The sequence below is a fragment of the Myiozetetes cayanensis genome, unplaced genomic scaffold (assembly GCF_022539395.1).
Source record: "Myiozetetes cayanensis isolate MyiCay16 unplaced genomic scaffold, myiCay2020 scf15, whole genome shotgun sequence".
In the NCBI taxonomy this organism is placed as follows: domain Eukaryota; kingdom Metazoa; phylum Chordata; class Aves; order Passeriformes; family Tyrannidae; genus Myiozetetes; species Myiozetetes cayanensis.
In genome coordinates, this window is record NW_026087159.1 from 14,807,318 (window position 1) to 14,822,312 (window position 14,995).

The following is a 14,995-nucleotide window of genomic DNA, read 5'->3' on the forward strand; positions in this document are numbered from 1 at the left end:
AGTGGGACCTTCAGAAAACAGGAGAGCACAAGGTGACTGCAGCTTTGGGTGGAATTTGGGGTCCAGCAGCACACCTTTGCAGGCGAGCAGGAGAGCTCAGAGCAGGGCAGGGACATCTCCTCAGAGGCTCCAGTGACACATCCCAGTTGTCAGCACCTGAGAGGGGTCAACTCTGCCACAGCAACACACCAAGAAACCACCAGAGCTTGCCAGGTGACAGCTACAAGAAAAATAACTGAGAAGGTGTCAAGATAGAGGCTCTGTAGCAAAGCAAACTGACTAGAAAGCAAAACCAGCACGAGCTGAAGGTCCTGCAAACTGGTGGAACAGAATCATAGAATCAGATTGGAAAAGACCTTTAAGAGAATCAAGTCCAACTGGCAGCCCAGCACCACCCTGTCCTCAAGTGCCACATCCAGAGGTTTTTGAATGCTTCCAGGGATGGTGACTCTGCCATTTCCCTGGGCACCCTTTATGTGAAGAAATTCTTCCTAATATCCAATCTAAACCTCCCGTGGTGCAACTTGAGGCTGTTTGCTCTTGTCCTGTCAGTTGTTACCTTGGAAAACAAACTGACCCACACCTGGCTGCAACCTCCTTTCAGGGAATTGTAGAGAGGGAGAAAGTCCTCTCTGAGTCTCCTTTTCTCCAGGCTGAGCCCCCCCAGCTCCCCCTCATCAGACTTGTGCTCCAGATCCTTCATCAGCTCCACTGCCCTCCCCCTCTGGACAAGCTCCAGCACCTCCATGCCTTTCTTTAATTTCTGAATCTATCAGCATTTCTGAAATGCTAATGCCTATAAAATAGTAGCAGTAAGTTTATTCATAGCTGCTCCATCTACAGGCCTGTCACTGTAATGTCACAGGGACTTGCACTTCCCATCCCACGAGATAAAACCCAACACACAGAGTCCAAAGGGGGAAATCAGCCACAGACTGACTCTGGCACGGAACCAACCTCTCCTCCTGACAGCACCAGACCTTTTAATAAGTCATCTGCACTGCCTCTCACTTCTAGAGCCACACAGCTGTGGGAAGCATCACCTCTCCACCCAACTGACCTCCAAGTCCAGGTCTCAGGCGGTTGTCGTATCCATCCAACAGCCTGTCCAGGATGCGGGTGAAAATGGTGATGTTATCTTTGCTGTCATCGACGACGTCCGAGACGTGCTTCTGAGAAAGCCTGGCACACGGGGAGGGGAAGAGAAGAGGGGAAAAACATCATCAGAAGAGAAACCTGCCTTCAGAGTGCGTGCTCTGAACAGCTACAGGGAAGGAAGGAAGGGATGTTGGTCCCTGCTCCAGCCTGAACTGCAGGACAGGGCTCGCTTGCTGACAGAGTGATGTGCTCAGCAGGATTCCCCTGATCAGCTCCCCTCGGGCCTCTGCCCCTGCAGACACCTCAGCACTGAGGCATCCCCGCTGCCCACGCCCACCTTCCCACGCTCAGAGCCGGCAGCACCATGGACAGTGGTGCAGGAGCCTCCCCAAGCCCCAGCATCCCTGGCTGCCCCGAGGAAAGGCCATTTTATGAACAGAGGCTCTGGGGACCTCAGTTGTTCGAGTGCCAGTATGTCCCTGCAGGCAGCATGGAAGGAGTGATGCCAGTTATTTGCCGTGCTGAGCCATTTCAGAGTTCTCTGCCCCTGGGAAAAGGGAAGGGAGACAGAAAAGTAGGAATTCCTTAAGGCAGGCTTGAAGCCTGAGTCCACCATTAAAACACTTCATGAACCTTTTCTGCAGTTTTTTTGAACTTTCCCTATTTATAAAAGCAAACGATTTTTTCACCTTCCCAGATCTGCTCAACACAAGAAGCCTGGAAGTCCCCAAACAAGACGATTTCCTCAGAACATATTCCGCCCCAGGTGGAATAAAACAAGTAGTAAATTCCTCAAACAAAGCTCATCTTGCTGAACAAAACCCTTCAATGCAGTTTTGCAAACACAAGGGGCTCAAATAATACATTTGCGTTTTGTGTCTCCTTTTCAATCAACAGAAAAAGAGCCCGTGAATCCTTCCGAAACCACCTGCCTTTAAAAGAGATTTCAGACAACACAGAGTGCCGGTGCTGTGGATTACAAGTGCAGCTTTCCCCAGCAGAAATAGCTGTTAGGACCAGAACAAATGGAAAGGCAGAAGATTAAGTAACAGAAAACCAAAAGAAAAATCTATAGAGATGAAGAGATTGCAAGGAAGATGGAAGAGGAAATAAGAGAGAGACCACTGAGGCCAAAAGGAGATTAAGAGGCACAGAGAGGCAGCAGGATGGCTGAGGAAGCCCAGCCAGGCAGGGGAAAAAAGGCTGCAGGAGGGGAGGGAGCAGTGCCCTGCTCCCCACAGCTGGGGGAAGGCAAACCCCTAAATCTTTGCTTTTTGAGAGTTTTGCCCCTTTCCTTCTCCACCCCAGCCTTATTTCCTTTTGCTCCAGTTGCTCTGTGCAGCCACTGGTTTAAGCACGCATGAGGAAGTAACTGGGGGAAAAAAACAAACAGCCAAAGGAATATAATTTAAGGAGTCCAAAGCTCAGTCCTGCTGTGCCCTGTCTGGTTGGAGTAGTTACCCCTGACACTACTGGCCCATTTGTAAACACACTGTGTAAGGATCAGTAGGGTGGGTGATAAATACCAGGGCTGGCTTGGAGTTTTCTATCAAAGTGTTCACCCAACAGAAAACCCAGATTCTCTAAAAGAGCAAAAAGTATTTTCTAGCAATAAAAGGAAGAATTGAGAGCATGATATGGGTATTTTTAGAGCCAGGCTGAACCAATACTATTTACTATGCTGCAGTTAATAGAAATATTCCATTTGGGGCAATTCTCACACTGATTTTTGTTGCCTTCAATGACCAAACACTCAGGGAAACTGCATTTCAAGTGCTTGGGGTTCACTTCTCCAGGGCCTGGATCCCACCTCTCACATGACCACCCAGCCTCCGTTCTCAGCAAAGCAATACCTGCTCTCATGGGAGAGATGGGCAAGTCAGGAAGCTCAACCCACAGGAGCCCAAAGAGGGTAACAGAGCTCAAACTGCAGCTCCCATAGGATATGGGGGTGATGCATGGCTGGGGTAACTCTTGGCCCAGCCCTAATGCAACCTGTCAGATCCAAAACATCAAGACACCCCGACGTTACCAGCTGCATCACAGCCTTCAAGACTTCCCTTTTCCATCTGAATCAAAACACTGACTCAGGCTTTTCATCTGGACTTGAACTCCCCGCAGGTAAAGTAGAATGTTGAGAAATTTAACAAGTGACTGCTGTAATTAGTGGGGTTCCAGTTGTACCAGCTTTCAATAGATGTCACGGCTAAAAGTAATCTGTACCAGTGTCTGCTGATGAGTATATAACCATCTATAACTTATGAACAGCTAGCGTGCTCATGAAAGCTCGTGCATTAATGTTTTATAAGCTATCTTTAAAAATTACCCATAATATAAAGAGCGAGAGGACCCATTTTTGTGAAGGAACTCCTGGTGGAGGTTCCGCGGTGATGGGAAAAGTGAGTTTACAAATTTCAAAGCTGTTTTACTTAGCCTGACATCTGAGGGTTTGACTTCAACGTGAGCAGTGTGGGATTCACTCTGGAGGCACTGGGGGAAGAGCAGTGCAGGCAGGATGAGGGAAGAAGGTGCAGGCAGAGGAGAGCCAGCAGCATCTCTGCCTGGCACCTGCTCTGGGCTAATTCCCCACTCCAGCCAAGGTCTGGGGCTGGCTCAACCAGCCTTAATGTAAGGCTAAAGCTGCCCTTTAGCCAGGCACAAAAGAACTGCAAAGAGGGATGGGGATCAAGGTTTTAAAATAATTAAAAGCCTTTAGGCAGGGAGGACAGAGGTTTACAGCAGATTTAATTAGGACAGGCACGAGGAAAAGTCATTACCCTGCCACCTGTGCACGTGCTCTTCGGGGAGCTGTGCCACGTCAGCACAGCAACCTCTGCACAAGGGTCCCCTCACACATGATTTGGGAAACAAATCCTCCTGTGGACCAAAATCCCGAGCAATCCCCGTGTGGCAGGTGGTGAGGGAGCAGTGGTTTCAGTGATTATGTGCTGGAGGAGCAGCAGCACTGACATCTCATGCATGAAGATCCCTGATCACTGCTGGACTTGTAACTCAGCAAACAGCACTTCAGTGTCCATACCTGGCACTCCAAGGGCTTTTCTAAATGTTTTATAGAAGTCATGTATTATTTGCACTTCTCTCCCTCTGTGCAGAGCTCCTCCCTCCCCACAGCTGGCAGGTTGTGCTGGTGGCATCTCTGCCTCCCTTTCTCAAAGGCCTCCCCGAGCTCACAAAGCAAAGGCTCTGGTGGGATGCAGAGGAAGCCTGCAGAGCCTGTCACAGACTAACAGGATTTGTCTCCTGTCAGCTCCCAGAGGCTGGGAAGGTGAGGCTGGCACCAGCACTCCCTGTGCCAGGACAGCTGGAGCCCGTACATCCCAGCACAGTAACCTAGGCAGAGGGAGAACATCAAGCCCAGGAGAGCTGGCAGAGAACCCCAGTGCTCCAGCAGGTCAGGTGTGCTGCCCATGGGTCATTATACCCTAAGCAGCCAAACAGCTGAAGTAGATTAGTTTTCTTTTCTTTAAAACAGTATTAAAAAGTGAAACTGGAGGGTGGGAGGGGAAATGTCTCTTCCATGTTAAAACTCATGCAAGCCAAGTCCCTGCCCAGGATGAATTGTGCAGAGGCCAAATCTGAAAATAGGTTTTGTTGCAAAAAACGCTGACAACTGTCCTTAGTGAGAGTGCCTCAAATAGTGCTCATGTCAGCCACGAGGGAGGGAACAGTCCCCGGGTGAAAAGCTCAGGGACAGGGACAAGGGGAGGGTCAAACACAGCAGACACCCTTTGTAGTGCTTTGCCCTGGACTACTCCATACAGGTCCTCACCCCGGTATATTTAGGACCAGCAAGAGAACTGCAGCCTTGGCCAACAACCTCAGCACTCACCACCTTACCCAGCATCAGCAGGGAGAGCCAAAACCAGGACTAGGACTCCAAGGCTGAGGAGGGAGAAGGAGCCCGTTCCCGGGAGCCTCGGCGCCATGGTGTCAGTGAGCCTCCAAAACCTGCCAGGGGAGGAGAGGAGAGAAAAGAGAGTTTATTTACTAGGGAAAAGCAATCCTGTTAGTTCAGTTTTACACCTCAGTTCATTCATGTTAGCCAGCAGTTTTTCTGGAGTCCTGTATTTGAAATTCCAGAGAACCACCCCAGGGACGTAAGGCGGCAGCATCCCCAGGAGCACTGCTGGCCCTGGGGAAGTCGCAGCATGGGGTCAGAGCCAAGCGTGTAAATACACATACAAACCCTCACCCCACCCTCACAGCAGGTCCAGCAGCTCCCCAGGTGCATGGCTCCACTCCCAAAATGACCACACTGGCTCTCCTTCCAATCATTCCTTCCTCCACCTCACCCTATGGTCTCAGTCACCGCCTGCCCCTCGCAGCAGTTCCCAGCTCCCCTGGTATCTGTGCTACCCTGGGGACATCCACGCAGCAGAGACACTTGCAAAGTCTCAAGACCCATTTCTTCCCACCCCCCCAACATATTTTTCTGGACAGTTAGGCCCTCATTTAATTCTGGTAATGACGCTGCCAGAAATTATTATTAAGTCTGAGCACTGAGGCCCAAGGTGGCGGGAATGTTCGACTGTACTACACTTAGGGCGCTCAGATTTTTCATTAATGCTCAGTTTTACTTTTATTGTGATGTTATTGCACATTTAACTGCCTTCCCCTTTTATGTGTGTCATTATGTTGATGCACCTTGGAGCAGCACTGCCGAGCAACAGCCCGCATAAATCCAGCTTGTCGTGACGTCTCCCCATCACGACACCTCACGCTGCCACGCGGGGGATTCAGCCCAGCACAGGCTCAGCTCTGTGGCACAAATGGCCAGTGGGAGCCCCCAGAGCCATCAGTGGAGGCTCAGTTCAATCCCAGCATTCAGAAACCAGGGCAAGGTGCTGTTGGCCAGTCAAATCTGACCTCTGGATTTCGCCACTCAACAAGCACCAACGCTGCAGAGCCTCAGGCAGCTCCCTCCAGCACTGAAGGAGATGCTGGGTTGAAAGCCAGCCCCCAGCACGTGAATGGCAATTCTCAGCTGCTGGAGGGTGCCCCAGGATGCAGAGGGCAGGTGAACTATGTAAGTGCTACCAAGAAGCAGGGGTTTCTGCACAGGGACAGGAGCTCCCAGCAGAAATCTCATGCACAGGGTGTAGGGAGCTCAGCCAAGCAGGATGGAAATACCTGGAGGTCACAAATGTCATCTGTGTGCAGAAATGTGTGTGTGGCTACCCCTGCACAGACAACTGGAAGAGGAGAAGGGTAACAAGGCCAGGCTGGGCCATGTGTTATGTCACATTTCTACATTTAGAAGAGCCTAAATCTCTGTGTCTGGTCACCCCACAGCATTTTGGCTCCAAAGTCTCCCTGGACCTTGCTTTTTAGCTCTAGGAGGATATGAGCTGCCAGGCAGGCAGAAGGTAAGAGCCAGACACTACCAGTCCTTAACACCCACCTCAGCTTTTGTTCTGGCAAGATAACTCACTGACAGCAGGAACAGGGGGGGAAAAAAATAGCACTGGGTTCTAGTCACCTGTATCTTCCTCCCCACCACTCATTTAAAATCCTTGCAAATGCCAATGCAGGGATTAATTTAAGACCCAGTGTGCTTGGGCCTTCTCTAATCAGGATGCTACCTAGGGAAGCTCAGCCTTCCCACCAAAGGAGGCTGCAGGAGCCCCTGGCACAGACACAGCTGACACAGTCTGGTGAGAAAAGCCCTGATTTGGGATGGTTCCCCTGGCTCCCACCACTTTCCAGCTCAGAAGGGACACACAGTCTTGGAAATTGAAGTATTTGCTGATGAAGCACAAATTAACAGGCTGAACATCTGTTCTGTGGGAAATTCCAGCATTTCGGGCAGACTCGTTCCAAATCACAACAAGGACAGCTAAAATGTTGATGTTTCTTACAAGGCAAATCCAGAACTCCTTCAATAAGCAGCTCCTTAACAGATTTCCTTTCAACTTTTCCCTTTCATTTCCCTTCAACTTGAGTATTCTACAATAGGATTTAATTGATTTTTAGCCAAAAGCAAAAAAAAAGAACCATTGATGCCTTCCCTCTTCCCACACCACAGTGAAAAGTTTTCATTGAAGTCAACATTTTCCCAATCAACTGCTGATTTCAAGAAATGGCTTGTTTGGGCAATATTTGCACTGCCAGCATGTTTTGACCAGGGATACCACACAAATGAGGATGCTTTGGATTTGCAGCAGGTGCCTCTTGGCTCTGCAGGGCCTGTTCTGACTCCTCTAGAACATCTGGGACCGTCTTTATGAGATTTGGTGAGACCATGGGTGGGGGATAATGTGCACCAAAAGTGGAACAGAGCTTCTAAAGAAAAGAGTACCTGAAAAATGGAGCAACGAGGCCATTCAGAGGGACAGGAACAGTGACAAAAGCCAGAAGCACTTACACTTTCCACATAGGTGTATTTAAGATGTATCTGTCTGTGCCAAGAAGCTCTAAACCACTGCATTTCCACAAAACTTTGTTCATACACTTTTCCTTCAATATTATAGAGAGATGAAGGGCTCATTTTCTACTTTGGGTAGTTCTGTTGAGGAAGGTGCTAGCCAAGGATAACAGGGCTGCTTGAATGAAGTCAAATATGTGCTTAAGTTATTTTAAGCATCGGAACCTGTTCCATATAGCTGCACTGAGAGAAAAAAAATCTGTTTTCACTACTTGCCCAAGTGAATATTTTGCCAGCCACGTCTCAGTTTGTTCACACTGAGAATGTCCCCAATTTGGGGTGTGATGGTTTGCTATGGCTGCACTTACAGACTCGGGAAGGACGACACAGGCTTGGAAAACAGCTTGGCACTGTTCTCTACCACTTTCCTTTGGTTCCTGCACTGCATTTTTCCTGGGGAGCTGGACAGAAGAGGCTGTGTGGCATTTTCCTTGTTCTTTGGCTACTTTACACTCAGAGATGGATTGAGAAGCAGACTCAGTCCTGAGGATGGTGGCTGACATTGCTGAAGAGCACAAGGGCTTTAACTGCTGGTGATGAACCCTGGTAGCCTTGGGCCATTGAGCCAGGGCTGACCAGGCAGTGCTGGGGGAGCAGCAGAAAGAACAACCCCCTTCCAGCACTGCTCATCATCTATTGACAAGCAGGAAACATGGAGAATTCTCTGGAGAATTCAAGGAGGCTGTTGCAGAGGAGGAGGTTTCACCCTTCAGACAGTTCAAGGGGTCTTCCAAAGCTCCCCACAGCCAGATCCTACTGTGGTTCCCACAGCACAACAGCTCTCAGCACTGCTTCTCCCCTTTTTTCAGGACTTTTGCTAGTCCAGGCCCAGCACCAACCACAGGCACACCCAAAATCCCAGCCAGTGCAGGTGCTTCACAAGCCCAATAGCTGCTGGCACAGCCTCTCTAGCAAAAATCAGCTTGTAAAGTCAGCCCTGGCTTCAACAGCCCAGTAACTGAGCTCCTCAGATTTGGCATAAAAGAGTTGCTCTCGGGGAGGAGGCTCTGGCAGAGCAGGCGAGGGGTCCCTGGGTGCACAGGGAAGGGAAGGGATGGGAGCACCCACGAGTGTGCCTCGGGAAAAGTAACACTGGAGCTCCTCCAGCCCGCACTGGTGCTGCCCTTGCAGAAGGCTATTCAGCTGGCACTTCCCACTCAGGAAGGTGGCACCAGTGAAACAAGCCAACTTCTTGATCTGAACACCTGCAGGGATCCCTGATCCTCGGGGAACAGCGGGGGAGGATGCGTGCAAGGAGCACTTCAGTGCATGTAACCAGGTTTAGGAATGTTAATTGAATGTTAACAGCCTCAAAGAAGAAAAAAAACCCCAACATCTCATACGAGGACTTACTGAAAGGAAACCTGCATAGTGTTTGAACAGAATGCCAAGAGTCCTAAGCTCAGAAAAGTGGTACAGCTCCTGAGACTGACCCCTCTTTCATGTAAGTGAAAGAACATCAGCCCAGAGCTTCTGGTTCTGAGCTGTGTCTGTGCAAGATGGAGCCTATAGGGATGGTATGTGTTGAAAGCAGCTCTGCATTTCCTTCCTCCATCTGTCCATTGCTCACTCCTTAATGGCACAGTTAGCAAACACATTCATCACTAACTGTGCAGTCGCTGGTAACCTCCACAGCTGAATCCAATGCAGATTTCCTAAGGAGCCCTGCTAACACTTTGCAGCTGGAATCCAGCAAGACTTGGAGTTTACAACACTGTGCACTCTGGAATTTGGCAGGTGTCTTTATAACCACACACCTAACGGCTTCATAAACATCCCCACTCCTCTCCAACACACACAGTCTGCCTGTCCAACCTCCAGAGCATCAGAATGCTCCAGAGAAACACAGCCTTCCTGTTGGATGTGCTACAAACAAGGAATTGGAAAAGCTTCCTTCTCCTCATGACAGCAACACCCTCCAGCCCCTGCTCCCAACGAAGTGGGTTTGGGAACCAAAAAAAGTGCTGGAACCTTCCAGATCAGCAAGGTACCCTGGTAACTATGCTAACATTGGGTATCTCCTGACTTGGCATACTAAGCCTGATCTTCCCAGAAATCCTTATTCGAGAAACCATTAAATATTCTGAAATGCCTTGCTAGGAAAGAGTGATTAGCACAGGCTTACTGCTGACAAGGGAAAGACAGATAGAGCTCTGGAGGTGGAGACTGAAAGGTAAAGCTTGCAAAAAAACCTGGGAGAACAGCCCAGAAAGGGGGATACTGCAAGCACCAGAAAGGCAATGAGGGCAGAAGAGGCCCATAAACCCAACCAGGTACATTTGGGAGAGTCCCATCACTATGTCACCCAAATTAGTGCCTCCTAGGCACACACACGACCAAGGGAACAATCTGATTCACTTAGCAATAGCCTCCCCACACAGGCAGCTTTCACAAAGCAGCCCAAAGGACATATTTGCCCCATCACTGCACCCAGAGATGCTGTCTACCTGCAATGTCATTTGCTCAGCATTCCCACATGCCGTGCACGGGCACCAGCAGCACCTGCTGAAGGAATGCTGAGCACCAACAGCTCCCACTCAGCCCCCAGGACCTGCAGCAGCTCCACATCTTTTGCCAAATCAGGTGTCTCAGGGAGGGGTGTGCAACGAGGAGCTGATGCTGGGAAGCCAGCTGGAGAACAGATTGGGAAGAAGAGGTAGCTTCAGTCCAAAAGCCCAAGTACAAGCACTTCCATGCAGGGAGAAGAGGGTGATCCAGACCCTGGTGGTGTCAAGCACTATCCACCCACCTGCACAACAGCACAGCCAAGCACAGTGCTACAGATGACCTCACAACACCTGCATGTTTACCCCCAAAAGTCAGGTGCCTTTGCACAGCTCAAGAAGCTCATTAAAGCCCTTCCTCGTCACCCTGGAGCCTGTGCAAAACAGGTCCCAGGCAGCAGGAGAGATCCTTCAACACCTCCTGAGGATTGTGAAATCATCCAGCCTGCACAGGCTGCGCTCTGCCCAACTGTCCCTGACCCCGTGAGCACACCAATCTTCTGGTGATGCCTGTTGTGCCTCTGCTCTGGGTGAAGCTCCAAGCTCTCTGCGCAGAGACAGCAGCCAGCAAGCGCTCAGCGCAGCAGCAGCGAACGCAGGCGATGCACATGCTGCCCCGGGTCCCTGTTAGGGAGTTTTCCCTTCAGTTCTCAATCATTTCAGCTAAAAAGGAGGGTCCCTTGGAATAAAAGTATGTTTTTGTTTGAGGGCAGGGGCAGCAGCGGTTCCTCTGGAAGCCTAGAAGTGATAAAATGAGAGGCTGTGGTGTTTCAGAAGACCTTTGTCTCGCCTCCCTTTGCCTCCCAGGTTGTTTGCATCCCTTTGTTCTGAAACAAGCTCGCTGGGATGCACAGCACAGGCACAGACACCCAAGCCAGCACACACTGGAAGCAATCCAGCCCTGCCAGCATCGTGCTCTACCTGCACCAGCCAGCTCAGGGCCAGGCTGGGTTTGCTACCCCGGACCAAGGCAAGTGCTCTGCTTCCATCACCTGAGGTAGCCTGGATTTCTCCGACTTGCCTCTAGTTTAGTCTTGAGCCATTGAGGTGCTGCTGAAGGCCAGAAGCTACTCCAGTGATTTACAGAAATCAGAGAACAAGAACAGGCAGCAGAACCTCCGCCTACCTGAATCAAACTTGCTGTTTACCATCTACTTAGAGGAGCAGCACTGGCTCGCAGCGAGGGGCAGAGGAACCACACCGTCTTCATCTCACAGGCATGAAAATGTTTGTGCTTACCTACCCAAGAGGCACACACTGGCTCGACCCTGCACACATACACACTGCACGAGCCATAAACAACCCTCCCATGAATCTGCCACACACACAGAAGGTACGAGGCACACGTGATGGTTACCAAATGTGTCGTCTGCGGCTCTGCAAGAGATGCCAGCGGAAGAGGACACTGGGAACCAGGGGAACAAAGCAAAGAAATTAAAGGTTTAGATCAACACGTAAATCTTGAGAGCAAGCCTCAGAGTGGGTTTCTTCTGTAAGTGGATCTGTTGGTAACGAAGACAGAAGGTCTGTGCCCAACTCCCAACCCAGCTTTAATTTTTCAAAATGAGAAGCCACTTGACAGTTTTTCCTCATCAAAACAAAATTAATCCCAGTATTGCATCTCACTACTAAAAAACACATCCAGAGGGACTGTAGAGTGATTCACACCCACAACTGCTATGGGAAACCGTTTGCACTCATAGTGTAACAAGCCAACACTGATTCACCCACATAATTACAGGCAGACACTGATTCACAGCTACTGCAACTGCAGACAGACTGACTCACAATCAAGGCAACTGCAGACAGACTGAGGCTCACAAGCACAACTGGAAATACAACCACACTCACAATACCCACATTCCTCAATCATGTCCACACACAAACCTTTGGAAAACTGGTTATCACCCTCACCAGTGCAAACACTGCGCACCAAGCCCCGCGTTGTTTTGCTGGCGCTTTTGACCTTCACCCCACAGCCATTTTTCCTTCCCTGATGGAACAATATCCACACCTCAGCTGCTCTCCCTGCCCTGACAGCCCTCACACTCGCCAAGCACGACGGGCAGAGCCTGACCCCAGGAGCAGAGCCGCGTGGGGCATGTTCAGACACACCGTGCACACGGGCACAGTAAGTGTATTCGGTGCAAGACATCAACGTGCATCCACCCCGGTGCCACACACGGCTGCGCCAACTGCGCTGACTTCTCCTTTCCAGAATATAAGTAAATGCAAGCCAAGTATAATACATTTAGCCCATGGGCAAAGGAGATGGCAAAAGACTCACTACTGGGCAAAAGCTTGAAAAGCTGGATTATTTACTACACTCTCTGGCTGGGTATGTAATTATGTCAGCGTTCAGCCTGGGTATTGTGCTACTTTTTGTAAACAGTTGGCAGGAATACTCTGACTGAGATGAGGGGCTGGGCTGCATCTCCAGCGCTGAGAGAAGCAGACTGAAGAGGACATGGTCTACTTAGACAAAAAGAAACTGAGATGAAAGAACAGACTAAGCAGGAAAAGACGAATGAGAAGGTGAGAGCAAAGTGGGACAGGTAGCAGCATACAAAGAAGGAAGAGGAAAGGAGAAGGGACAGGAGGAGAAAAGCTCCCTGATGCAGACTTGCGATAAGAAGCTCCAAAGCGAGGAAAAGCAGCAGCCACCCAGTGCCGAGCGAGCCTCGCAGCGGTGCAGACAATGCATCTGTGCCTCCCCACACGCTGGGCTCTGCTGCACGCTGCCAGCCAGGAGGAGATTCCAGAGGAAAGGACACAGCAGCCTCCAGGCAAACATGTGCCGAGGGCCCGGGTGCAGCCACAACCCCTCCAGCTGCTCGGAGCTCTCTCGGAAAAGAGCGGGAGGGTCAGGCTGTCCCCCCTGTGCACATCTGTGTGTGTGTGCTGCAGGGCACCCACACACCACGGGCACAGGCTGAAGGGCAGGCTGGCCAAACTCCACCAAAACAGCATCACCTCGAAACACCCCGAAATCCCTTATCCTCCAGGGCAAAGAGAAAGTTAAGAGATATGCTACGGGAAGGACTCGCCTGAACCACAAGTAGCATCTTCTAGTTGTGGGCTGGTCCTGCCTCAGCACCTGCTGTTTTGCTCCCCTAAAGGAAGCTAAAAGGATCAAGGGATGAGGGAGCAAACCTGCTCTGTTGCTGCCACTGTCAAAACAAGTCAGGTGAGCAGCCAGCCCAAGCTGCTCCCGCTGGCCCATGGCAGTGGGACTCTCACCAGAGGGTCCCAGCTCTCTCTTTCTGTCTGAGGATGTTGCTGCATTTGCAGCCAGTCAGCAGCAGATTCGGGGGAGACACTACAGATGCAATTGGCCAGGGAAATGAACTATTTGTGCAGTTGTACTTCTCTGGTCCAGGCGAGAATCACTCTGGCAGAAGGCAGAGCAAGGAACAATGCTAAGTGTTGCAGTGGGGACTGTCTACTGCTTAATTCCATTAGGCTACTCATTTTTAATGATCCATATCTCAGTAACTCCAGAGAAAGGAGAAAACATCTGTAGCTCTTTTGCCTCTCTCTCCTTCCATACCAGCCTCAACGACCGCAGCCCCCAACACTCCTTTCCCTCTCCACCCCGACACAGCATCTCTGCCCATTAGGCCTGGCTGCAGGATTCAGGGGGAAATTCGACTTTGCTTTACTACACCGGTCTCCCCGCTCAGCCTTTCCCCCGCATTCCCCGTCCAGGTCCAGGAAGGGGGCTCAGGATTACCCTTGCCCAGCCATTTCTCAGCGCAACCTCTCTCCCCTCTCTCCATCCGGCAGCGTCAGGCGGGTGGGCTGGATCCCCGGGGGTCCCCGACGGGGAGCACCCCCGGCACGGCTCCGGACCGACACGCGCCGGAGTTGCAGCGGGAGCGGAGATGCTCCGACCCCGCGGCCGCCCGGCCGAGCCTCCCCCCGCCCGAGGGATGCGCTTAGGGCAGAGCCGCCCCCCTCCCCCGCCGCTCTGCCTATTGTTCACCGGCCCCCACACAGTAGCCAGGGGCCGGCGCAGCCCCGCGGAGCCCCTCCCCAAAGCCAGGTCCGCGCTGCCCGCCGCGTTCCCCGCCGCCCCGCGCGCCCGCCGGGGCGCATCTCCGCGGGGGATGCGCGGAGCGGAGCCCCGGGGGGAGCTGGGACACGACCCGGCGCCGCGCCCCGCCCGCGCCACACTCACCACCGCGCCTCGCTGCCCCGGCGGGGGCTCGGGGGCGGCCGAGCCCGCTCCGCTCCGCAGCGCTCCGCGGGGCTGCGCGCCCCCAGCCCGCCGTGCCGGGGCTGCCAGAGCCGCCTGCGCGCTGCTCCGGCCGCGGCGAGCGAGGCTGAGAGGGAGGGAGGGAGGGGAGCAGCATCCCCCCGCCTTCCTCCTCCTCTCCTCCTCCTTCTCCCCGCGCCCCGGAGGAGGGTTTACCCACCGGCTTTGTGCGGAGCCGCCCGCCCCGCCGCGCAGGCAGCGGGCACGGGGCGCCGCCGCTCTCGCTGCCCCGGCTTGGGGCCGCCTCCCTCCCCAAAAGCGTCTGGTGCCCCGGGGTCCTCCGGCAAGCCCCGGCCTCACAGCACCGCGGCGGCCCCCGCCATCCTTTCCGCGCAGGAGGACGAGCAGAGCGAGGCCGGCTGCTCCCAGCGTCTACCTGTTGAAGGGGGGAGCTCCCCGAGGCGCTGATGCTCCGGGAAGGAGAGGGGCAGGACCCCGAGGGGTGCGCTGCTCCCCGGCTCCTGCCGACCTGCCTCCGCACCGCACGGCCTGGCCGGATCCCTGGTCTGCCAGCGGGAAAGGGAAGTTTGGCCCCGCAAGTTGGAATTGCCGAGGTTTATGTCGCAATAAAACGATACGCAGAGGAAAACAAATGCAGGGAAGGGGAGAGGAGGAAGAGAGGTTAAAACGCAGCAGGGAGTAGGCAGTGAAAGCAAGGGCAGAAGCAGCGTGGAAGTGCAGGGATGCCAG

The 14,995-nt window shown here is 52.4% G+C and overlaps 1 protein-coding gene across 1 annotated transcript in view; it reads right to left on the reverse strand.

The window, feature by feature from the left end:
• The window catches only part of GABRA3 (gamma-aminobutyric acid type A receptor subunit alpha3), a 71,373-nt gene extending 56,672 nt beyond the window's left edge, over positions 1-14,701 (reverse strand). Inside the window, exons 1-3 of the mRNA XM_050310465.1 lie at positions 14,682-14,701; positions 4,957-5,067; positions 1,061-1,182 (exon numbers count right to left, since the gene is read on the reverse strand). Coding sequence (XP_050166422.1) covers positions 1,061-1,182; positions 4,957-5,045 — 211 coding nt within the window. The 5' untranslated portion in view covers positions 5,046-5,067; positions 14,682-14,701. The remainder of the gene's footprint in view (positions 1-1,060; positions 1,183-4,956; positions 5,068-14,681) is intronic.
• Between the last annotated feature and the right edge of the window lie 294 nt (positions 14,702-14,995).